Source organism: Lipotes vexillifer, unplaced genomic scaffold (genome assembly GCF_000442215.2).
Source record: "Lipotes vexillifer unplaced genomic scaffold, Lipotes_vexillifer_v1.1 scaffold83, whole genome shotgun sequence".
In the NCBI taxonomy this organism is placed as follows: domain Eukaryota; kingdom Metazoa; phylum Chordata; class Mammalia; order Artiodactyla; family Lipotidae; genus Lipotes; species Lipotes vexillifer.
Window position 1 is genome coordinate 2,117,977 of NW_006799780.1, and position 25,691 is coordinate 2,143,667.

General features: G+C 41.0%; 2 protein-coding genes across 2 annotated transcripts in view; one reads left to right on the forward strand and one right to left on the reverse strand.

Moving 5' to 3' along the window:
- The window catches only part of DMGDH (dimethylglycine dehydrogenase), a 60,470-nt gene extending 41,851 nt beyond the window's left edge, over window positions 1–18,619 (reverse strand). Inside the window, exons 1-5 of the mRNA XM_007471966.1 lie at window positions 18,534–18,619; window positions 17,505–17,679; window positions 9,397–9,495; window positions 7,413–7,577; window positions 4,505–4,709 (exon numbers count right to left, since the gene is read on the reverse strand). Coding sequence (XP_007472028.1) covers window positions 4,505–4,709; window positions 7,413–7,577; window positions 9,397–9,495; window positions 17,505–17,679; window positions 18,534–18,619 — 730 coding nt within the window. The remainder of the gene's footprint in view (window positions 1–4,504; window positions 4,710–7,412; window positions 7,578–9,396; window positions 9,496–17,504; window positions 17,680–18,533) is intronic.
- Window positions 18,620–18,805: 186 nt separating this feature from the next.
- The window catches only part of BHMT2 (betaine--homocysteine S-methyltransferase 2), a 14,277-nt gene continuing 7,391 nt past the window's right edge, over window positions 18,806–25,691 (forward strand). Inside the window, exons 1-3 of the mRNA XM_007471965.1 lie at window positions 18,806–18,838; window positions 23,329–23,461; window positions 25,309–25,400. Of these exons, the coding sequence (XP_007472027.1) occupies window positions 18,806–18,838; window positions 23,329–23,461; window positions 25,309–25,400 (258 nt within the window). The remainder of the gene's footprint in view (window positions 18,839–23,328; window positions 23,462–25,308; window positions 25,401–25,691) is intronic.

A 25,691-nucleotide genomic window follows, 5' to 3' on the forward strand; every position in this document is an offset into this window, starting at 1 on the left:
ATGCACTGGAGCAGTTTTAAAATATAAAAAGCCAAAATATTTAGCCTAGCAATTCCAACGACTGCAGTGCTTAATATACTTGCTTCAATTAAAAACATAAATTGAAGAAAATAAATCCTGTCCTATTCAAATATATTTATAAATTTCTGAATCTAATTGCTTGTTTATTAATATACTTCATCATTAAAACAAAGTAGAAGTGTATGCATAAATATCACGTAACTATATTACTCCCAACCCAATAGCAAGCTGGACACTGTTTTTCCCTATGTGGTGGTGTCTGTTGGCATTCTCTTCCTCTATATGTCAATCAAATTAACATAAAACTTGCCAGGATTACACTTCAACCCTTGCTAGATCACCCAAGTTCAAAGGGAAGAGGAACAAATGTGGAGGAATCCTCTATAACCTACCATTATCACCTGAAAAAACACTGAACAGAAGAATCAATAAAAAAGTGATCATTAGAAATGCCTTCCAATTTTTAAAAATGCAGTGACTGACAGAAATGGAGTTAAAATGAACAGTACAGGTTGGTGGACAGGTTTACTTCTACTAGATGGTTTATACAGTGACAATGATGTTTATACAGTGACACTCTCTGATGCAAAGCATTGATAAAATTAAGCAATTCTTTTTTGGCTGAACACTGGGCTTCATCTTGGCATGACCCAATCACATTTCTGATTTACCATATTAGGAAAATTCTTAAGTAAAGTTTACAAAGTTATCTCTGGGCTTAATGAGTCAACTGTAAACAAGGTCAAGAGAAACATTCCTCACCATGCAAAGAAAAAGCTTGCATCACAGTGAATAGCTCCTGCCTTTGTCCTCCAGCTGCCTCTGGGGCTCAGGTTAGACCTAAGGTAGAGTGAAGCTGCCTGGAGGGGTGGGATAGGGAGGGTGGGAGGGAGGGAGCCCCAAGAGGGAAGAGATATGGGAACATATGTATATGTATAACTGATTCACTTTGTTATAAAGCAGAATCTAACACACCATTGTAAAGCAATTATACTCCAATTAAAAAAAAAAAAGCAGTACTAAAGGCAAGTTAGCCTATTGCACACCAAGAGGTCAGCAGGGTCAGAAACTGTTCCTCAGCTCTGCTTGCTCAAGAATAAGGTTCCGGGGCTTCCCTGGTGGTGCAGTGGTTGAGAGTCCGCCTGCCGATGCAGGGGACATGGGTTCGTGCCCCGGTCCAGGAGGATCTCACATGCCGCGGAGCGGCTGGGCCCGTGAGCCATGGCCACTTGAGCCTGCGCTTCCGGAGCCTGTGCTCCGCAACGGGAGAAAGAATAAGGTTCCTACATTCCCTCTCCTGTAGGAACACTGATATAGCAGTGTTTCTCAAAAGATATTTTACAGACTATCTGGTACAGGCATTACAGTGCCTGGAGTACTTGTTTAAAATACAGCTTCCCAGACAGACCACCTGGGAAACTTCCCATCGTGACTCTTATGCACCTAGGTTGAGAACCAAGCTCTCTGGGAAGTCAGTTTACCAGCAGAATGGGTGCTGGATGACTACAGAGCAAGTGAAAGGATCTGGGGAATCTTAAGGCTGATACCAAGAAGCTGTGACACTTCATGCTAGTGTTTCCCAGACCAGGGCATAGACTTTCAAGGAAATAATTATAATAATCATAAAAATTATCATTATTATACTTAATTTGTTTAGTGCTTTCTATGTGGTAGGACTTTTCTGGGTACTTTACATCATTTACGGATCAGAATAACTTGTTCAGATGGGAATTATTATCTCCATTTTACAAATGAGTAATTTGCCCAAGTCACACAGTTGGCAATAATGTGTCTCTGGTCGAGATAGCCCCACTGCCCTGGACAGTGCTGGAGACACATCAACAAACTGATACATTTCTGCTTTTAGACTTTCCTTTCCATGGATATCCCAAAGATTCAGCAGCTTTCTGTTACATGACTCCATGTAAAGAAACTTTTAGCAGGTTATGGTACAATTGAGTAGATAAGAGTGGCCTTTACATCATTTACGTTTTGGTTGTATTTCCAAGTCTATATCCTGGTTACTTTAATTAGGTTTCAGAGCTGCCTGAGGGCCTCACCTGAATTTATGAGACATCCTGGACTCACTGAGTAACTCTGGGAAACATTCCATCAGACACACCTTCTAAATCATGTTAGCACAATGCCTCCTGCAGATGGTTGCTTTTATTCATAAAATTAATCTTTGTTAGCTTTAAGTCTAGAAAGGGGCATATCCAAAACTTCACCCCCAATTACTGAGGTTTACTTTTTGGGGAACTTCTATACTTTAAATAAAGTGTTTTTTTGAAAACAGACAGAAATAACTAAACACACACCCCTCCACACCTTCCACAGACTATTTATATGTGATCAGTTAGATTTTCTCCAATAACTTTTGCCCAGTGCAAGAGAAGAGATGGAGAAGAAAAAAGAAAAGAAAAAAAGATATGGGCCAGAGATGTGATCTGAACGATGTAAAGAACTGAGAATGGGGACCGTATAGTTCTTCATACAACTGTGAACAAGAAGCTGCCTGGAGTTACCAAGACCTGAGGATGGAACTCAGACGTGGCTGAGTTAAAGGCATCAGGAGCAAAGAATGAAGAAGGATCCTGAAGAACAGTTTTCCTGGTGCTGGTGTGGGATTTGTTTTCTGAGGCCAGTACCAGAAAAACTGTTCTCCAGGACCTCCTGCCATTGTCCTCCTCTGCCCTGATCACCCCACAAGATTGCACAGCTGCATAGAATATTTCATCTGGTAACCAATGTCCTGGGCTTAGGTCAGATCTCTTTGGAAATTATTCTTTCTCTTCAGATTGTGCTTTAGAAAACAAAATATTACAATGGCAATGAATCGTGCAAATAAATATTTATCCATTTTAGGAAAACAATAGATAAATGTGTTAAACTAAGGTCTTTTATGTTATTTGTCAAAATATCAGTTGGGAGTGTGTGGCTACCTGAAGCACTGTGTTAAGAAAAATGGTGGGGTTTGTCCAAGTCTCTCTGAAATGAGTGCAGTGATCAATTAGCAATGTCTGACACGGGTGCTGGATATGAAGTCAGAGCATGTTTATTTAGTATTTGCTATCACTATGAAAACAGTCAAATGTTTTTCGAGGCTGAATTCATGAGACCATAAAGAAAGTTGCAAGATTACAAAGAATTTTTGCTACTTGTAAAAAAAAGGATGAATGATTTCATTGCCTTGGATCTTCTAGGAGAATTTAGACCAGATGTACCCAAGGGCAGTGGGAGATGGGGGGTGCCTGATGGGGATTTCCTTGGGGGCAGGCAAGTGAAATTCAAAAACAAAGCAGTTTTATGCCTTTGCTCTTATTTATTATGTAAGTTGTTTTACATTATTTGGAATTTCAAATGATGTTAAAGAATGAATGAGATTTTATGCTTTTCAAATGGGGAACATGGGTTAGAAAGATTAAGAAATACTAACTTAAACTCTTAAATACTGAAGACATGACTTTTTCCAGGGCCACTAAAAATGGTTTGTTTAAAAATAACATCAATCAGAAGTTACGATTTGGAGGAAAGAATCCTAAGAGTATTTGCTTCTGGCATGTCCTCATGGGTATCATCTGATCTGATAAGTAATAAAGATTTTTTTCATTTTGTAAATTTAAGCAATGACTCAAAGAGCAGAACATGAGAAAATCAGTAGCTGCCTCATGTTTATTTTACGTTTGGATAAATATAAATTATTAGCCTAGTTTAGATTACACAAGCAGTTTCATTTGCACGAGGATTTATTTTTACGTGTGATATTTGAAAATTACTTCATAGGCAAAGAACCTGATAGAAAGTATGTTAATTCAAGAATCAAAAGACCCAGGTTCAAGTCCTGGCTCTGACATAACTGTCACTTTGCCAATTAGTATAACCTTCTTGGACCTTGGTCTCCACAAATGGAAAATGAGTGAGTTGTTAGATTATCTCAAATATCCCTTTTGGCTTCATTACTCTGAGTCTAAATTGTAACAGAGCAAGCTAAAGAAAAGATGATGAAATATATTTAATAATGTGCTGAAAGGAAAAGGGTTAAAAGGTTTTTGAACAGAGTAAAGTAACCAAAATAGATGAGAAAGAACACAATCAACTCTGCTCCAAAAAACAAACTGAGAGCAAAGAGGATGCTCGCGAATTTGAACATTAGAATTTGGTTATTATTATAAAGAAAGTGTGAACACAGGTAGGTAAAAGAAGCATAATTTGGCAAAACATTATCCGGAGCAGAATAAAATGGAGCATGGAGAAGAAAACCAACTCGCTATGGATAACCAAGGACAGAGTTATCTCACACAACAAGAGCCAAGTGATGGAGGGAGAGCTTTGTAGCTTAGAAACAGACAAAATGTTCACCGTGGGAGTACCACGGTGTTTCATAACAATGTACATAGTATAAAACATTACGTTATGACTAAATATCTTATTTCTTTGCCACTTGAAAAAAAAAACAGTATTTTTTTTTTAAAATGACACTTACCTGCAGCATTCACAATTCTATTTGCTCTCATAGATCCCTGTGGTGTTTCAACATCCCATGTTCCATCTGACTTGGGTTTCAAAGAAGTCACCGGTGCAGGATATTTTAAAAGGGCACCATATTTCCTAGCCCCAGCAGCCAGGGCCATAGTTAGAGAATAAGGATCAATGTGACCATCTCCAGGATTATACAGTCCAGCTAAAATCTAAATCGATCACAAAAGAGTCAATATTCAAATGAATACATATACTCATTCAGTGTAACTGTATCCTGCCAGCAAATGTTTAGCAAAACTGGACTTGAACAATGCATCATGGCATCAGATTGATCAGTCTCCACTTTTTTTTCCTACGTCCAAGCTCAGAGCTAGGCAGGACTCACGCTGAGAGTTAAGTAGACAGGCTATTTGACAGAGGCTTGCAATTGTCTCCAACATTCATTCTCCCCTCCCCCCACAAAGCAATGGAAACCAAATGTTTATTTAGACACATAACCGCTAAGAACAAAGAGTTTCCAATAGTTGGCAGCTACTAGTTTCAGATGGTAGCTAAAACTATCACTAAATTCTGGTCAATGAAATGCAAATGAAAGTGTCAAATGAAAGTGTCATGGTCACATGAACCATTTTAAGGAGACAACTGGCATATGCCCTTTGTCCCTTCTTTGTCCCTTCCCCCATTCTGCTGTCTGGAATGCAGACATGATGGCTGGTGCTCTAGCTGCCATCTTGGAGTAAGAACAAAGGAGTCACATCCTATGAATGACAAACCAATGATCCAGAAGGTGACTAGATCCCTGAAGTCTTCATGGATAAGAGCCACCATTCAGCCCTGGACTGCCAAAATGAAAGAGAAATAAACGTCTATCTTGTTTAAGCATTATTATTTTGGTTTGCAGTTAAATCTAATACTAACTGATTAATTATTTATATTTAATTGCTTAATACTGTTAATAGATTCACATGTTAAATATATATCTGGTGTCAGGAAAATGTATACTTGATTCAGACATCAACAACTAGTTCTTAAATACCTACTTTGTGCTATGGCTTGAGGTACTGTGGGGAAAACAAAGAAGAATAAAACTCAGATGAAACAAGGAGGGAGCACTGAAATAGCACAGTTAGTTCTCATCCATTCAACAAAAATCTGTTAATCACCAAGTATGGTCAAGAGGCTTTTGTCAATTTCTTTTCTGCATCTATTGAGATGATGATGTATTTTTGTCCTTTATTCTATTCATGCAATATTGCATTGATTGATTTTTAGATGTTAAACTAACCCTGCATAGCCAGGATAAATTCCACTTGGTTATGCTAAAAAAAATCCTTATTATATGTTGCTGAATTCAGTTTGCTAGTATTTTGTTGAGGACTTTTGCATCAATATTCATAAGAGAGACAGGTCTTTCTTTTCTTGTGATGTCTTTGTCTAGTTTTGGTATCACAGCAATACATTCTGGCCTCACAGAATAAGTTGGGAAGTGTTCAATTCTCTTCTATTTTTGGAAGAGTTTGTGAAGAATTGTAGCAATTCTTCTTTAAATGTCTGGTAGAATTCACCAGTGAAACCTTCTGGGCCCCAGCTTTTCTTTGTGGGAAGTTTTGGATTACTAATCCAATCTCTTGTTATAGGTTTAGTGCAAGAGACTTTTGGTTTTAATGGAATTTGTATTACTGTAGACTTCTAGACGTCACTTTGGTGTTTTATAATGGATATGTCCTTACGCAGTGACCCTAGATCTATTTGATTTGGCACGCTGCCCAGAGCCAGAGAATACTCTTCCCACATATTTCCATTGCCCAATGTCCTTGTGAAAACTCTGTGATGGTGAGAACCTCCAGCAGATCATCCCAAGATTGACATATAAACAGATACTAAGAATATCCTTCCTGGCAGTGGTGGCAGAATTTTCATGCAGACAAAGCAATGCAACACCAATCTGCCACCACATTGGCATCACACAAAACTACTGAAAAGGGAGTGCCAGCAACCTGTCAAGACTCACAGGGGCTAACAACCCAGCTCCCAGAGCAACGTTATGAACCCTTAGGCGTCATAGATACTACACTGGGGAGAAACACAAGCCTCTGCTTCCCTGAACAGCTCCACCTTGTACCTTTAGGTAGCATATGTACCAATAAGGAGTCAGAGAGCCTGGGTTCAAATCTCCTCCAGCTCTTTCTAGCTGGATGGGCTTGGGCCCACCATGTACACTGCAATTTCCTGTTTAGTAATAATCTATACCTTCTATTATTATTGTGAAGAGTAAATGAGATTATACAAGTAAATGGCTTTGCATAATACCTAGTACATTAAGTATGTGCTGTAGTGTTAGGTAGTGCAGTATTAGTCATTGTTATTATTATTCAAATGGGATTATCACCCAGCAAAAAGACACTAAATTCCCAAGTGGATTTTCTCAGCTAAATTTGGTTAGATCAATACCTGTTAGGGTAGTACAGCTATGAGTGAGGTGATATCTGTGTAGCAATATCACATGTACTTCTATCTTTGATTTTGTAAAAAAAAATCTTAGTAACACAGTCTTTCTATACACACATTTGTCACACCTGGTTATTGTCTTCTCTGCATTTCTCAAGCAGAAGGTTTATTACAGAAACCTCCAGGTCTGGGGGACACAGTAACAGAGAGGTATTGAAAATGTTTCCTCAGTTGTAATAGGTAGAAAGCTAATAAGATTTTTCATTACCTTTACTGTATTTAGCAAACATAATAGCCCATCTTATAATTTACCCAAATTCCAGCATTAATCATCTGATTTTGACATTCAAAATGTGTGCACAAAGTTTTTTCTAATTAAATTTCTAAAATAACATTTTCTGATCTTAATTAAAATCAACAAATGGTAAAAAAAAAAAAAAAAAAAAATCCCTTAGGATAAATACCTTATTCATGTTGAGTAAAGGAAACATCTCTTGTATTTTTTCAGGTTCAATAATATACTGTTCTGTTGCATGCCAGCCAGTCCGAGTCATCTGATATTTAAATTCATCTACCCTTACAGGAGTTGTAGCAATTCTGATACTACCTGGCTGATGGAATCCCACCACCTGTGATGACAATGCCAGTAAAAACTCATAAATAAATCATTATTTGGCACTCAAACATGGTTCTTCTCCCGCACAACGAAAATGAAGGTGTGTAAGAAAAGAGATTCACTATGCAGTGAAAGTGATAGCTATATACCATATTTACATCATATGAAAAGATGTTCATTTTGCAAATACTTACTGTCTCCTCTGTGCCAGGCACTATGCTAAGCCCCAGAGATGCTGTTGTGAACAAGACAGATGAAGATCCTGCCTGGATGGAGCTTACAGTCTATAGGTTAAGATGGACAGCTAAATGCACAATTACAACATGAGATAGTGCTCATGTACAGAGTGGAAGAAAATTATGTGAAAAAAAGAAAGACAAAGGATTTGAAGAGGGAACATGAAGAATCAGAATGTTGCGGTGAGAAGATTAAGTGTGAATTGAAATAAACATTCATCTGGCATTTATTGAAGCCCTTTAGTTGGCCAAGCACTCAGCAAGGCCCTGGGTGACAGTGATCAAAGATGCAGTCATTCTCACTCTGTTATAAAGCAGAAACTAACACACCATTGTAAAGCAATTATACCCCAATAAAGATGTTAAAAAAAAAAAAAAAAAAAAAGATGCAGTCATTATCTTCAAGCTGCTCGGAATCTGTAGGGAAGACCAATCAGTAAAGCAACAATCACAATTGAGAGGGATTTGTATTACAAGAGGTATGTGTACACATGTTCTTAGAACCAAGAGATATGCCCTCAGCTCCCCCTGACTGCTGGGTGAACAAAGTCAAGGATGGCTTCTCAAAGGAGACGCCCCCTGGGAAAGGGTGGAAGGCGAATGCTGAAATGGGGACCAGAGGGAATGCTGTCTCAGGCAGACAGCCCAGCTCATTCTAGAACTGTATGCAATTAAGAATTGCATCTGAGCAATTAGATGCAATTGCTGAAGCATCTGAGCTGAAGCATCTGAGCATAGCAAAGAGTGGCAAGAGAAAACATTGGAAAGGCAGGCAGGGCTTAGCTAATGAAGGCCCTTCTTCTTTGGCTTTTGTCCTGTAGACTGTGGGGAGCCATGTGATGGTTTTAGGCAAGGGAAATAGCATGAAAATTTTAAGCAGACTTCAGTCTTAGTCTATGCATACTCTTTGCCTGCCACTTTATTTTGAAAGTAATAATACAAATGAGAAGAGATAAAAATAAAAGTGAGGGGGGTTTCCCTGGTGGCACAGTGGTTGAGAATCTGCCTGCCAATGCAGGGGATATGGGTTTGAGCCCTGGTCTGGGAAGATCCCACATGCCGCCGAGCAACTGGGCCCGTGAGCCACAACTACTGAGCCTGCACGTCTGGAGCCTGTGCTCCGCAACAAGGGAGGCCGCGATAGTGAGAGGCCCGCACACCGCGATGAAGAGTGGCCCCTGTTTGCCACAACTAGAGAAAGCCCTCGCACAGAAACGAAGACCCAGCACAGCAAAAATAAATAAATAAAATTAGTAAACTCCTACACAGAAACGACAGCACAGCAAAAATAAATAAATAAAATTAGTAAACTCCTACCCCCAACATCTTCTTTAAAAAATAATAATAATAAAAAAATAAAATAAAAAATCAGGAGCAGGTAATTACATGGGTAATACACTTCAAAAAATTAAATTGATTGAAAAGCAAGCTCTAGAGGTTCTCATCTTAAACTCTCATCAGAATCTTCTAACACATTTCACATGCCATGGCTGTCACTACACACAGCGATACATGGTGATATCAAAATCCTTCAGTAATCTTATGTATCTCTGAGAAACTGACCTAAAAAGACAATTTCAAGCTAAATGCATTTACCTGTCCGGTTTCTTTTTCCAGTTTCTCATAAAGTTTGATGCTATCATAATGTATTTTCTTTAAGTTTATTCCAGGATGAAAGTAAGTTGTTAAACCTGCCTTAAAAGTGGGGAGGAAAGGAAACACCGAAAAAAATTAACATTCTCAAAATGTTGACAGTTTATCTGTTAAGAAGTAATTTACTACTGGCAAGAAATTGACAAGCACCAGCCAGTCCTCTGGGATGAGAACACATCAGCACGAGTTTGAATGCACATTGCATAAGGCTCCTGACAGTTATAAGAACCCACCTGAACCACATAAATAATGTGAGAGCCAGCCAACAAACATATATAGTAAGTCCCTAAAAGTTATTAGGGAAAGGATTGCTTGCAGATTCAGAAACGGGATGACTTAGATGGAATCACTTAGGTTAGGAATGGACGTTATTAGGAAGAATATGGGGGGATGGCATACAATGTGGATTCAAACCGACAAAGCGTGTGTTCCCTTAAGGAGAAGGACTATGAACAAGCAAGCAAAAAGTTTTCCTTGTCTCGATCCCCACCGTTCCTTGAATTGAGCGGCCCTCCTATTTTCTTTCTTGAAATTTGCAAAATTGAAGAAGTGGAACATTCCTAGGAATTAGAGCCTGTTGAGTGGTGAACAGACCTTTGTCATAGCTTAACCAGTTGATGAATGAGCACATAGGTTATACCCCGCAAACATTTCCTGAATAAATATTGAATGATCACTCTCAGGAAAATATCTAAATATTACCCGCCAAACCCCTTTTTATCAACTCTGGCGGATGCAATATAGTATCCAGACAAAGAATTCTAAGCAATGATATGAAGCAGGTTCTCTCAGTTAAGTGTCTGGGGCCCCATTCAGCAGCTAATTTATCCTGGAAAGCTCATCCGAATACAATCTGTTTAAAATAAAGTCTGTTTGGGGAGTATTTATAAAGTTCTTCGTGTTGGGCGTTTGGTTCTACTGATATCACTCATATGCAGAATCTAAAAAAAGTGATACAAATGAACTTATTTACAGAACAGACATAGACTCACAGACATAGAAAACAAACTAATGGTTACCAAAGGGGAAAAAGAGCCAGGGGAGGGATAAATTGGGAATTTGGGATTAACAGATACATACTACTATATATAAAATATTGATAGATAAACAATGAAGACCTAATATGTAGCACATGTAATAACCTATAATAGAAAAGAATCTGAAAAAGAATATATATGTATGACTGAATCACTTTATTGTACGCCTGAAACTAACACAACTTTGTAAATCAAGAGTACTTCAATTAAAAAAAAATCCGCCATTAAAGCTCATCAGTGATCCTTTATGGACCAGAATCCTCCGTGTCTATCAAGTACTTGTTCAAGCATTTGGCTACTTTTCCGAGAAAAATGTTGGCCCAACGTCATAGGTCCTCTCATAGCACAGCCCCACAATGAGGCAACTGTGAGTCAGGCTCCCTAACTGTCAGCCAAATATCACATCCTTCTTTACATGCTTGGTATCTAGTGTGATATGAAGTTTTCTAGTTCAATAATAGAGAATCTCTGGCCTTCAGGCCTCTTCTAGAGAACTCAATTTTGCTTTCGATATATCTCGTGTCAGTTGAGAAAATGGATATTCACAAGCCTGGGCCTAGGGTTCTGTTCACCATTCACTCCTCAAGATCCTCTAAGTTTAACCTAGGTTAAGCCAGACCACCCGAAAATGATATATCTACACTACATCCATCTTCTTCCCCACGCTGGCAAGCTGTTTTCATAGAATGAGTTAATGATCTCTCTTCTGAAAGGGTCACATCAGTTGGTTTTGTAAAGCTCTTACTCAAAACATTTAGCTCAATATCCTTTTTTTAGGGAACAAATTCTTCTAGGAATTTCTGGTCAAGGAAAAATTGGTCCTTCTTACTGAAATGCTATAACTATTTCTACTGAGCAATTCATACAACCCTAGTTTCCTTGCTGCCAGGACAGTCAGAAGTAAATCCTGAGCTCAATTTTTTGTCAGGTATAAAATTACACACACACATATATATATAATTTTTGTATTCCTTACATTTTTTATCAACCAGTTTTTGTCTTTTAATCTGCGTTTAAAATTTGGGGTCAACTGTATCTGTGCTTTTATTGTGAGTTATTTGAATGTAATGTCCCGCATGGTATTTATTGTTAACTTGTGTGTCAGTCCTGTGGCATGGGGTGGATGAAGGGTACAATGTTTTTTCTTTCTGGGCTCCAACAAGGATATTTTAAGGCATAGAGAGAAAGACACAAGAACTAAGGGAACTAAGAGAAGAGAAGATGCTGGAAGGATCACAGAAGGCTTCATGGAGGACAGGCAGGGGCTTACTTTCGATTTGAAGAAAGAAAATGATTATAGTTGGTGGAGAAGATAAAAGAGGGAAGATGAAACACAGACAAGAATAATCATTAAGACAACAAGGTCCTATTGTATAGCACAGGGAACTATATTCAATATCCTGTGATAAACCGTAATGGAAAAGAATATTAAAAAGAATATAAATATGTATAACTGAATCACTTTGCTGTACAGCAGAAATTACCACAACGTTGTAAATCAACTATACTTCAATTTAAAAAAAAAGAATAATCATTAAGAATTATAACCCTTTGAATAAAATAGGAATTTATAAATCCTTGTTGATATAAAAAAATAAATAAGTAGGGAGAGTGGAAAGCTCTTCCTTCTAGCAGACTAACAATAAGTATGAAAGGAATGATGCAGTTAGAAAAATCATCCATGGGTGCTAAAGCTAGTGATGTTCTCTCTCTCTTTAACAATCCTTCCCACTGTCATGAGCCCCTACAGCCTCAAAAAGCCCAGTGACTGACCTCAAGCCTTCCCATATCCCAGTGCTTCCATGCACTCGCATCCAATAAAAATATTTGAGCCTACCCACTAAAATATGTGTATTTCTTTATTCCCACATGACATATAAATATGTATTACTATATTAGCAGAGGTCATAAAACACACAAAACAACTGGAAATGAATTAAATATTGTAAATAATTCTTACTTTATTGATTGTGCAGAAAGGTTTTTGAATTTTAAAAATTTATTGTGTAGGGCTTCCCTGGTGGCGCAGCGGTTGAGAGTCCACCTGCCTATGCAGGGGACACGGGTTCGTGCCCCGGTCCGGAAAGATCCCACATGCCGCGGAGCTGCTGGGCCCGTGAGCCATGGCCGCGGAGCCTGCGCGTCCGGAGCCTGTTGCTCCGCAACGGGAGAGGCCGCAACAGTGAGAGGCCCGCGTACCGCAAAAAAAAAAAAAAAATTTATTGTGTAGAAAAGCTTTTGAATATTAAGCTTATTAATATTTTAGCAAGGGCTATGTAATATTTTATGTTACTAAAATATATATGTTGGGTTAATGTTGGTAAAACAGCGATTTGAAGGTCTAATTTCTTGGTGTGTTTTCTTTTGCGATGGTTTGATTGTCTGTGATAGCTGAAGAAGCTATCTGTCAATGATACAAAGATGTAAGTGGGAGAAGTGCCCCCTCTTGGCTGTACTCTCTGTATCTTTTTTTTTTTTTTTTTTTACTCTCTGTATCTTGATGCCACTTCTTCCATTCCCATCACCACCTACCAAAAGGTTTTTACTGATATTTGACTATTAATGTTTCACGTTCTCTTGTCCATCAGCTGTTATAAGTTAATTGGGAGGTACTGCATTTTACATTTTAAAAAATGGGTACAAACCCACTGAAACTCCTCATTTGGGAAAATGTTAAATGGGTTTAAACTTAACTTTAAATTTATCTCTTGCATGTATGAGAGTTTTTTCTAGGTGATACATATCATTTTGGCCAGAAAAATCTAATAATGATACCAACATTTCCAAACACCCCTTCTCAAAATGCTTTCTTTCCAACAGGACTATTCTCCAAAAATTATTTTGCACTTATTGTGAGCATCACCTTGACTTTGAAGGAATAAACTGCATCTGTTGTTTTGGATGTATCTACTACATAGAATGACTGGCAGCCACTTCCATCACTACAAAGATCACCAAACTGGGGACACTTGTCTTTTTGTAAAAGAAAAACTTTTTTACAACTATTTTGATTATTGTTCTGGGATAACCAACAAACCTCTGTGTAGTACAACACTCTCAAGGTCATTCCCTCTCCCTTTCATCACAAATAATATTATTTAAAGCCTTGTTTCTATAAAATCGATCATAACATTGATATCCTATAGCATGTGATCTGCAATATGTCGTGACAGACTGAAGACAAAAGAAAGAATGGGGACGCTCCCATTGTGGAGCACCAACCTCTCCCTTAGGCAACATTGGTATCATACACAATATGTCACCCACATCAAAGGTGAGGGCTATTTATAAAGATTAGTAAAGCTTAATGTCTTTCTTATATTTTTAGATAAAAATAAACAGAGGGCTTCCCTGGTGGCGCAGTGGTTGAGAGTCTGCCTGCCGATGCAGGGGACACGGGTTCGTGCCCCGGTCTGGGAAGATCTCACATGCTGTGGAGCGGCTGGGCCCGTGAGCCATGGCCGCTGAGCCTGCATGTCCGGAGCCTGTGCTCCGCAAAGGGAGAGGCCACAACAGTGAGAGGCCCGCGTACCGCAAAAAAAAAAAATTAATAAAAAAAATAAACAGAAAGATCTAACATTATCTTCCTACACCCCAAATGGATAATCTTGCATGTTTAGTCCTCAGCCCTCCAAAACAACCACTTTGACACCATTCCCAGGGGCAGCCTCTCCTGGGGACCCCATATGCCGAAACTGCTTCTTTGTCCATTCTCTCCCCTTTCCTTCTATCCTACAAGAAATGTTCTATATTAGCAGTATTATTGGGTGCTGACAAAACAGTCTCGTTAAAATCCAGCAAAACCTCAAGACTGTTGGATTTGTGATTCCATTTTGAATATTCACATTGCAAGCTGTGCCCTCCTCCCCAGTGCATCTGATTCCTGCATGTCCCAGAAATGTTTAGCCTTGAGCACATGTTATTCTTCAGTGAGACTGCCTTTATTTTTGTAGTCTGCCCCTTCAGCTAGCCCCCCAAAACGTCCACATTCTCATATGTGCTCCAAAATTTCTCTGTGTTAAAAAATGAATGGATAAAGAAAATGTGGCATATATATAATAGTGGAATATTACTCAGCCATAAAAAAGAAGGACATTCTGTCATTTGCAACAACATGGATGGAATTTGACAGCATTATGCTAAATAAAACAAGACAAAGAAATATAAATACCAAATACCATATGATCTCATTTACATGAGGAATATAAAAACAAACAAACAAAACAATGGAACTCAGGGATACAGAGAACAGCTCGATGGTTGCTAGAGGCAGGGGTGGTGAGGGGGTGAAATGGGTGGAGGGGGTCGAAAGGCACAAACTTCCAGTTATAAGATAAAGAAGTCCTGGGGATGGAACGTACAGCATGGTGACTACAGTTAACAATATTGAATTGTATATTTGAAAGTCGCTAAGACAGTACATCTTAAAAGTTCGCATCACAAGAAAAAAATTTTGTATCTACGTGTGGTAATGGATGTTAACCAGATTTACTGTGATCCTTTTGCAATATATACAAATATCAAATCATTATGTTCTACACCTGAAACTATTATGTCAATTATATCTCAAAAAATTCTAATCTGTGGCATTTCTTCAGGATGCTCTTTGGTGGGAGACCCCCTTGTTTACAAGAAATCCTCTAATCAGCTTCCTAGGGCAATCCAGTTTTCTTTTCCTTAATTTGTAGGGGCCCAAATAACCTGGCTTCTGATGCCTGAGTCCATCTTGAGCTCACCCTGCATGAATCTTATTTTGTGAACCAGAGCCTACTACTTTTTTCACAAAGCAGAAAAATGCCTTTTCCACTCATTCTGGTATCTCTCTGCTTAAGGGGAAATTATTTTGCACAGTTAACTTTTAAGAAGAAGCCATCATCTTAAAAACTTTGCCCACTTTTCTTAAAAGATCTTAGGCTAAGGATATGTTGCTTTATTGTTATTATTATTATTCATGGGATGTTTAAGAAGTAATATTCAGGGATTCTAGTTATTCCAGTAACTAAATTGCAGGTTACATCAAGTCAATCCACAATAAATGAACAAAAAAGTAATTAAAATATTAAAGTGTACACCCTCCTTAACAATCCCGAAGTGTTAAAAGGGTGTAAGCCCTCCCTCTCAGGATATTTCCATTTGCCAAAATTTCCCTCTGCTTACATGCTCTTACCTGGAGCATGGCCCCCTTGCTCCCTCTGCCCAGTCTCTGCTCAAGTATCACCTTTTCGAAGTAGCCTCCAGGCTCCTCCACACCCATCATTCTTCATCCCTTTACCCCGCTCTACTCTGCTGGTACCGATTACTCTAGAGCATCATTTGTGTTTTTTCCATCTGCCCCACCAGAATGTGGCTCCATGAGGGCAGGGGCTTTGTTTTGCCCACTGCTGTGTCCTCACCTCCTAGAACAGTGCTGGCCTGACACAATATAGGCTCTTCATAAATATTTGTTGAAAGACTGACCGAACGTGCACTAAAAAGAAGTCATAGGAGAGCTGTGGCAGAAATGCAGGCTTTCTATTCCATGATAAAAGGAAATCTGCATAGAAAGTCTAGTTCAGGGAGAGGAAAAGAGCCAGAAGGGTCAGTGGCTTCCTGGGCCCCTCTCTCCAGGTAGCAGGAAGCAAGCTGAGGGAGAACTGCTGACACAAGAGACAAATGTGCCTATGGAGACTCAGAAGAGACACTCAGGGACGACCAGGTAGCTGGGCCTCCCTCCCAGACTGAGAAGTGAGAGGGCTGGCAGGAGAAGAAAGAAGAGAAGCAGGGCTTGATGCCGTTTTTCTAGAAGTCTCCATCCAATTGGTGGGTGTGGTCTGACTATGTGACCACAGGGACTCTGGGGTGAACTGGGCTTAAGTCTGGGCATCAATCTCCCCGAAACTCAGCTGGAGGCAGGAGATCCAACTCTATCCCTTACCGTGAGCAGGTTCTGGGTGTCAAAAGGCCCCTAAAAGCAGGGTTCCCTCTTGTCTCAGTAGGGGAAAGCTAATGATGGAAAGGGATGACGAGCAGAAGCTAACACTGCCCAACGTTTTTTTTAAATTGATGTATAGTTGATTTACAATGTTATGTTAGTTTCTGGTATACAGCAAAATGATTGTTATACATATATATATATTCTTTTTCATATTCTTTTCCATTATGGTTTATTACAGGATACTGGATATAGTTCCCTGTGCTATACTGTAGGACCTCGTTGTTCATCCCAACTCTTCCTCCAAACAAAAATGGCACCTGCAGTCATAAAATCTTCCTCTCCCATCTTAGCTGACTTCAGAAATAATTGGTTTGGCAGTATGAAAGCAGTGTCAATCACCTCATTTACCTGAGCAGCTTTCGATGTAAGCCCAATTATTATACAGCACTGGAACAATTATGCATACCATTAAATAGGCGAGATTGACTTGGTCGTGTGTTTCATTTAACACAACACGAAAGCTGTGTTGCACGTTCTCAGCCCTCATAGTTAAGTCCTCATGAAGCCAAGCTGCTGTCTCACAGCACTAACTTAAAATTATAAATCAATAAACATAAAAGGATCACTAAAGCCAGGTGAGGGGACATAGGTAAAGGTCTCAGGCCTGTATTCAGGATCACCCAGCCACTATCCTTTGGTACAAAAGCTAACATTTACTAACCACTTACCATAATAACTTTACACATATTAATTCAATCTTCATCACAACCCTATTAGGTAGGTACTATTAATATTCCCATTTTACACATCAGGAACTAGAAACTTAAGTAAGTTGCCAGAAGTCACATAAGTAGAAAATGATAGAGTCAGGATTTGAATCCAGAGTCATATGTTCAAGATTAACTTCTCATGATTATCAACATCATAAATGTTGATCACCCACTTAAAGTATACCAACTAAACTGCAATTGTACCTTCCAACGCTATGGAAAGGGAACTTGCTCTAAAGAGCTCTGAGTGGGGAGCTGTGAATGGGAAAAAAAATCAATTGCACAAGTGACAATTCAGTGCATATGACGGTGTTGAGATAGTGTTCTTACTGCGTGCCAGGTAGATCCAGCAGTGAGCTCCGATTTCTCCAGGAGGACCACATCTTTCATGCCTGCTTTGGCCAAGTGATAAGCCAGACTCACACCAACGCAGCCACCTCCAATTATCACTGTTTCTGCCCTGTCTTTCCATCTTCTTTCTGCAGGTAAGGGTGGGTTTTCTTCTCTGGAAGACATTTTTTTTAATAGTAGCTTTACTAGGCTATGATAGTTATAGTTTTGGGTTTTTTTTTTTCTGACTAGTGTGATTCTCCTTACTTATTCTTCTACTCCTTAACATCTAGTGCCTGGGAGAGTTACATGTGCTGACAATCATTTGGGAGCCTCAACCTGACTTAGGCAACCTGGTTGGGGGAGGGAGGAGGAGGCATTTGAACCCCATTCCCCTAATTCTGACCCATTGTAGATACTTAATAGAGCTAAAGAATTGAACAGATGACTTCTTTTTCTCAAAGAAATCTAGAGAATAATTTTTCTCAGTCTACTTTAAAAACACACTGATAAACATTTTATTCCATAAAAAAACCCATAATAATCATGAAGTCCATTATCTATAAATCTTGGATCACCTCCTCCCTCCAGTGTTTTCCAGGCTAAAGGGAGCCAGATGGAGTACAACTCTCTTCTTTGCTAAACGTCCTCTCACCGTGTACCTGCTTCTCTAATTATGAATATTGCTCGGTGGCTTGATATATTGATTTGCACGTCTGTCTTCCTAGCTAGATCATGAGCTTCTCCAATACGCACTGTAAAAAGCAAGGTATAAGTAAGTCAAAGATACACCTGCGTTTGCCTCCCCATACAGAAGACACGGCTAACCGTTGACTGGAGAAGGCAATGGGGATAGGAGAGTCTTTGCACCAGGAACCCTTTGATATTCTCACTTTGAACGGTTGTGCGTGAAAAAGAACACACATAATTCGAGAAGAAAGCCGAATGCCCACTTCTCAGCCTCAGCCCTGCGCTCGCACCCCGCAGCTGCCCAGCCGCGGGCCTCCGCGCAGACCCGGCCCCACTCACCCTTCGCGGCCGCAGACTGAGAGTAAGCGGCCGCGGGAGCCCCGCAGCGGGAAACCCCGCAGCCGCAGCGCGCCCGGGCGGAACATGGCGAGGTCGAGGCCATAGGGCGAGGGCGCAGGCACCTACTCCCAAACCAGCAGACAGCAGGGGCGGCGGGGCCGGCGGGAGGCGGTGGGGCCGGCGGGAGGCGGTGGGACCCTGCCCCCGGAGAGGGGCGGGCTTCTGGCTCCGTGCGCTGCCCGCCACTCAGCGCCCGCCACAGCAGCCGAGCGATGGCGCTGGCCGGAAGCCCTGGAGCCAAGAAGGTGAGTTTCGGGAAACTTGGGAGGTACCCAGCCCTCCTGGCTGCGGGGCTTCACTTCAGCCCCTAATCAAGCTCTGCGGTCTGGGCGAGGCACCTGGACGGCTCTGAGCCTCGGTTTACCCGCTCGCGAATCGCCTGGACGACGGTACTGCCTAGGTGTCAGGATGAGATAACAATATTGGGTAGCATTTATGGAGTCTTGACTCGCTGCCCTGCACTGCGCGAGTGCTTCATGCAAATTATCTCCTCTTCACGTTTATTCCCATTTTACAGGTGAGGAAACTGAGGCTCAGAGTTCGTCAGCTAGCTCAGGGTCACCGATCTAGTACAGGTGGAGCAGGGGTTTGAAGTCTAGCCTTCGGACTCAGGCCGCGCTCACATTTCCTGCCTTCCGCCCGCCCGCACCTACAGCTCTTCGACTCAATGGCCCCAGTGCTCGTGCCCCTCGTGTGTTTGGGAAGGGCCGTTGCCTGGTCTCCCAAGCCTCGGACTGGCCTGAAACCGGTCCCGGGCATGGACACCCCTAGACCCACGGCGGGGATGGAGGGTCGGGTGCGCGGAGCCGGGGGTGGGGCCTCCGCCTCATCTCACGCCGCAGTCTGGGTCTCCCGGCTCCCCTTTCCCGATCTGCTCGCCAGCTGTCGCCCTGTTCTCCCATTTTTACGCTGGATGTGTGTGTGGTGGGGAGAAGGGGTGACAAAACAAAATTAGGAAAAGGGCATGAACTTGGACGCGGGACATCTCCAAACTCCTCGAGGCAACCCATCTGTGCTCCCTAATTCAGAAGAGAGGGTGGGGAAGGAAGGGGGGATGTGCACCACCGTTTTATTTAGTAATACTAAGAAGGTAGGAACAACCAAGGTGCCCTGCAACAGTGGGCTCCGTAAATAAAGTGCATCCACTTAATAAGTTATTAGGCAGCCAATTAAAAAGCTAAGTATGGGAACAGGCAAAGTGCTTTGCAATGTTAAGTTACAAAAGGAGATATATCACAGACTGATCCCAACTACATAAAAATATTTATACACACACTGTAAGGAATGGTAGTAGTTACATAAGATGTGGAATATAGGTTTAAAAAACTTAACAAAAAAACATTCTGGTTATGTTTTTCTGATTATAAAGGTAAAACATGGGCATTGAAGCAAATGAGCATGATAAAAAGAAAAAGAAGCAAAGAACATTGTGCTGACTTCTTTCTCTGAACTTTCTCTAATACTATGTTCACTTTTACAGTTCATTTTTTTTTAAGGTTTTTTAAAAATATGCTGTCCCTGTTCTATTTTTCCTGGCCTCTGCTCTTTGCAACACCAAGATTATCATATGAGAATCCATGTTAATGTGTACCTGGGAGTTAAAATGTTAGTGGGGCAGAGCTAACCTCACCTCTCTGCTCAGCTAACAGGTGCATTTTAAGAATTCATTTAACTGCTACAGAGGACACCTCCAATTGCTTCTTTAATCCAAAAGAGCAGTCCTGGTGGCAATTTCAGGCAGATGGACCTCTGGCAGCTTCCTGCCATAGGGTGAAGTTGGTCTACTCCTCTGTGTATGAATAGAGGTGCCCTGAAGCCAGATCTTAAATCCAAGAGGTCTAGATACTGTTATCTGCAAAAAGAGGGCATAAATGCCTCTCAGAGATCACCATCAGATCCAAGGCAGAGTCACTGCCACACTGAAAGGGAAGATGGAATGAAAATATAAATATACTGCAAATAATTTACAGTGCTCTTTATTTTACACAGTCCTGTCATTCTAGAGCTGGCTTTAGATCATACAGGTGTAGCAGTTAACTGAGGTGGTAAGTCTTGGGGTGAAGGAGGGGCTAAAAGATGCTCTGAATTCAAATATTGATAATTTAGTTATTTTGCTAATGGCTGTTTAGAAAACTGGCAAAATTTTAAATGTTGGACAAACATCCAGATAACAGATCAAAATGCCTTACATTTACTTGGTATCATGAAGGCAACAGTCAAAATTTGCACTGTCATTTTCTTAAAATCCTAGCTAATTTTCTGTTAAAGAGTATCATCTTTTTCCTCCTTGTCAGGACCAAGCTTATAGCATATGTGAGGTATGTGCCGTTTTCAAAACAGTCCTGTCTGTCTGTTAACTCTTGGCATATTTTATTAAGGGCCTACTCTTTGTTAGGTGCTGTATGAGGTGACAGAGCCTCAAGCATCTTACAGCCAAACAGAGGTGACAGGAAAGTAACCAGATACTGCAGCACAGGTGATAGATGCAGGAATAGAGGATGTATGAACTTAAGCAGGAGACAAAGGAGGACGTAATCACGAATAAGAGTAGGTCAGGCAAAGCTTTGCTCTGACAGCAATGGAAGATAGTTTAGAGTGGGCTGCAGTGAATTGGAGACCATTTCAATAGCCCAGCGGCAGTGAGGATGGGGGGACATATGTGAGATGTGTTGAATAGATATGCTTGGTGTAACCCTATGACAGATTGGAGGTGGGAGGTAAGAGACTAACCTATAACAACCAAATTGTGTGTTAATATTTTTCCCCTCTAGAATCGTCTGATGTGTAGTATTAAATCTGATGAGGTTAACCTGGTTAACTTCATTGAAATGTGTTAGATTTTCAAGATGCAATTTTAGAAAGATGACGATACCTCTGATTCTCTCTTCTATGTCCCTCTGCAACATTTATTTATTACACTGTGCTGTGATAATCTGTTGACTTAATGGCCTTCCCCAAGGTAGCCAGACTTGGAGCTTCTTGAGGGCAAGGACCATGTCTTATTCCAGCGTTTACCCCTCCTGCCTAGAACTGGACCTGGCATGTGGGAAGGTCTCATTGAAAGCTGAAAGTTTAAGTCATTTTCCTATTTTGAAAGTCCAAAATGAAAAGAGCAAATTTCATTTTATGGAGGGAGTAAGGAGAGAGGGTGAGAACCATAGAATACATTAACATTTCTTCTACATTCAGCTAAAATTCATCTTTAGATATGAAGCATGGAAAAATAACCAGAGTCAGGAGCTCTCTCTGTCAAAATAGTGTTTATGGTTAACAGAGCTGGGCTCCATTCCACTTCCCTCCACAGGAAAATGGAGATGTGGTGGAGATAGTGGCCTGGTACTTAGCCTCAGGGCAACCGCTTCCAATGTACCTTCCTGGGCTGCAGATATGACTGGTTAGAAGGGGCAGCGGGAGCCTTTCCTCCCCCATTCATGCACTGCTCTGTGTCCAGCTGTAGGCAGGGCTGAGAGGAACTGGCTGGTATTTTCAACAAAAGGCTGTATCTTCAATGAATGCAGTCTATACAAGAGGGATAGGGATCCCCATGGGGGTGTTCGCAGTTTTTATAAATCGCAGGGAAGTTCTCTCTGACAAAATGACACTTGACCAAAGACCTGAAGAAAATCAGAGGGCGAGCCATTCAGGTACCTGGGGAAGCACTTTGTAGACAATGGAAACCATAGCTTTGGATAACTGCTCTGGATGCCACCTTATATTCAGATTATGGGTGGGCTGACTCGAAAGGTGGTAAGTAGAGACTAGGTTAGGAATTTAGAAGGTCTGATGTCTGCTTTTTCACTTACTGAGCTCTGTGATCTTGAGCAAGTCACTTAGCCTCTCTGAACCTCAGTTTCCTCATCTATAAAGTGGGAATAAAAACTATCCGCCTTGCCTAGCTCCCAAAGTTGTTAAGAGTACCAAATGATAATGTGTCCATGAACATGCTGGAAAATGTAGGGTATAATTATAAAATGTTGTGTCCAATAGGATTATGTCCAGTGGTTCACACACCAAAGAGCTTTATTTTTCTCACCTAATGAGAGGTCTAGCCGACGGTCACCGTCCACGGCCTCTGCAGCTACTCCAAGATGTCATTAAGACACCAGGCTGCGGTTATCAGCCTGCGTGTGGCTTTCAGTGGCATGGCTGCAAGATGATGGCTATACCTCCAGGGCTTAAGTTGACATTCCAGACAGGACAGAGAAAAAGGGACAAGAGGGAAGGGAGTGGGCATCTGTATCAGGAAAGCAAAACTTTTCTAGAAATCTTCAGCAGACTTTCACTTATTTCCCATTGGCCACCACTGTGTCACATGGCCACCCCACTCAACAAAGGAGCCTGAGGATTTTTTTTTTTTTAAGTTGGGGACATTGTCTCCCCAAACAAAATATATTAGCAAAGAAGAGGAGAAAAAATGCACATTAGGTGACTAGCAATGTCTGCCACAAACATCTTGAAAAACCAAAATAACCATTATGGAATCAGCACTTTAACTACAATTTGACTCAGATTAAATTGTATTTGAGAAAAAATAGTCACAGAACTTTGCACAAAACAAGTACCTGGATTGTCTAATAATAGAGTATTCTCAATCTTTCTGAAATACTATTAGGCACGGATGATTTCAACAGAACTGGAGCTGTGAGAGCATTGTACCACCTTTCCTAAAATTAGAAACTGCTTTTAGGAAAAAAAAAAAGAGGGGTCTTAGGTGATTTTTCTTTCTCTTCTTCAGGGCATTTTGGAACGTCTGGATAGTGGGGAGGTTGTGGTTGGAGACGGCAGCTTTCTCATAACTCTGGAGAAGAGGGGCTACGTGAAGGCCGGGCTCTGGACTTCAGAAGCCGTAGTAGAACATCCAAATGCAGGTCGGTGCCAGCATCACCCCTGAGTGTTTATCTGGGTGACATTTTGCTTAAATCTGACTGAGAGAAGATAAATAAAAGCGAGCATTTTCCTTCTTTTTAAAATAAATTTATTTATTTTAGTTATTTATTTATTTTTGTCTGCACTGGGTCTTCGTTGCTGCGTGCGGGCTTTCTCTAGTTGCGGCGAGCGGGGGCTACTCTTTGTTGTGGTGCGTGGGCTTCTCATTGTGGTGGCTTCTCTTGTTGCAGAGCACAGGCTCTAGGTGTGCAGGCTTCAGTAGTTGTGGCATGCGGGCTCAGTAGCTGTGGCTCGTGGTCTCAGTAGTTGTGGCTCATGGGCTTCGTTGCTCCTCGGCATGTGGGATCCTCCCAGACCAGGGATTGAACCCGTGACCCCTGCATTGGCAGATGGATTCTTAACCACTGCGCCACCAGGGAAGTTCCGCGAGCATTTTCTAGGGACTGTTTCACTTGCCCAAACTGCCAAGATGTGGAGACAGTGGCAGTACACGAGCTGTACAAAGGGCTTCTCTCTCCTTCCCTCCCTCCTCTACACACACACACACACACACACACACACACTTGCATCTTCATATTCAGGGAGTGTGAAAATATACATACCAATATTTGTTCCATGAATATTTACCTTGTATATTCAAGAGTTTCCTTAGCATAGTAAAACTGTTATTGCTTCAGATTCATCCCTCTGGCTAATTTACATACGATATTAAAACAGTACATTTGGTAGGGACAATTAATGGTAACCACCGGCTTAACAGAATATAGACAAATAGCAAATACAGATTTGCAAATATATATATAGCAAATATAGATATATATAGCAAATATAGATTTGCTGTTCTAAATGAAAGTGGGAAATAAAGCCAAAGAAGATATGGTTGAAACGGGATACAAGCTGGGAATGGAATTTTTGATTCACTCTGATTTTATTCATATATACACAGTGTATCAGACAAACATGGGGTCATGTCTAGGTCCTTCTACTGACCAGCTGAGTGACCTTGAACAAGTCATTTGACCTCTGAGGATCAGTTTCTTCATCTGTCACACGGGGGCATGACATGGGCTGGTTGTGAGGACTTGTGAATTAACCCACATGAAATGCCCATATAAGTACCCAATGGCCGTGATTACTGTTTCATCAGACACCCAGAGTTATATGGTAGGACAGAGTTTTGTCTTTCTGGTGTTAGCAGGAAGATTTCATCTGACCCAAGAAGAACTCATTCTTAATTTTAGAAAATCTTCTTTGCTCAACCAGGAAGAAAGTGTTGAAATAGCAAAGGATAAAGACTGAGCTGGGGAGGAGGTGAAGGGAGAGAGAGGAGGGAGTTTCTGATGGGCCAAGGAAGGCTCCCTGACTACGTTTCCCCAGCTGCTTGCTATTGAATACACTTGATAGGGGTGCCACCCATATGCATTCTGCCCACTGTGAGAATTCCCTCATCCTACTTTGAGAGCTCCCCAGTGCTGACCGTAAGTAGAAGAGCTACATCCTTCATGACACCGGCAAATGAATAAACCCTCTCTAGACCAAGAGACCAAGGGAGAGTTGGCCAACTGGGCCTTAGTGTCTGCATGTGACTGCACCAGGCCATGGGGCCCACTGGCAGGTCAACGTGAGGCTACTCTAAACAGCCCCCATTTGGTATGGACTCTGCCTTGCCCCTAAATTCTGCTGACCTGAATCTGAATTTCCTTATAAGTACCAGGTTTGAAATCATGTATGACTGAAAGAGATGTGAGTAGATGAGCTGCCGCTGAAAATGATAGCTTCTGTGATTTTTACTTTTTTAATTTCAATGGAGAAAACAACTCCTTTGTAGTTCGTCAGCTTCACATGGAATTCTTGAGAGCGGGATCAAATGTCATGCAGACTTTCACCTTTTCTGCCAGTGAGGACAAAATGGAAAGTCAGGTAAACGATAATGGGGCAGGTGGGAGCGGGGAGGGGCCAGGAGAGGGATCATCTATAATAAAAATAACCTCTTGATTGGAATCCATGGAATTGACCTGATGTGTTACTACACTTTATTACAAACTCCTCCACATAAAATATCTATCCAGTAATTAATCATGATGTAAACATATATGTACTAAATAAATAAGCATTTTCTGTCTCTTTATCTAGGGGAGGGGGTAGGACTGGGAGAAAATATGCCATTAGAAGGGCATGACCATCCTTCTGTGATATGTTTTTTAGGGAAAG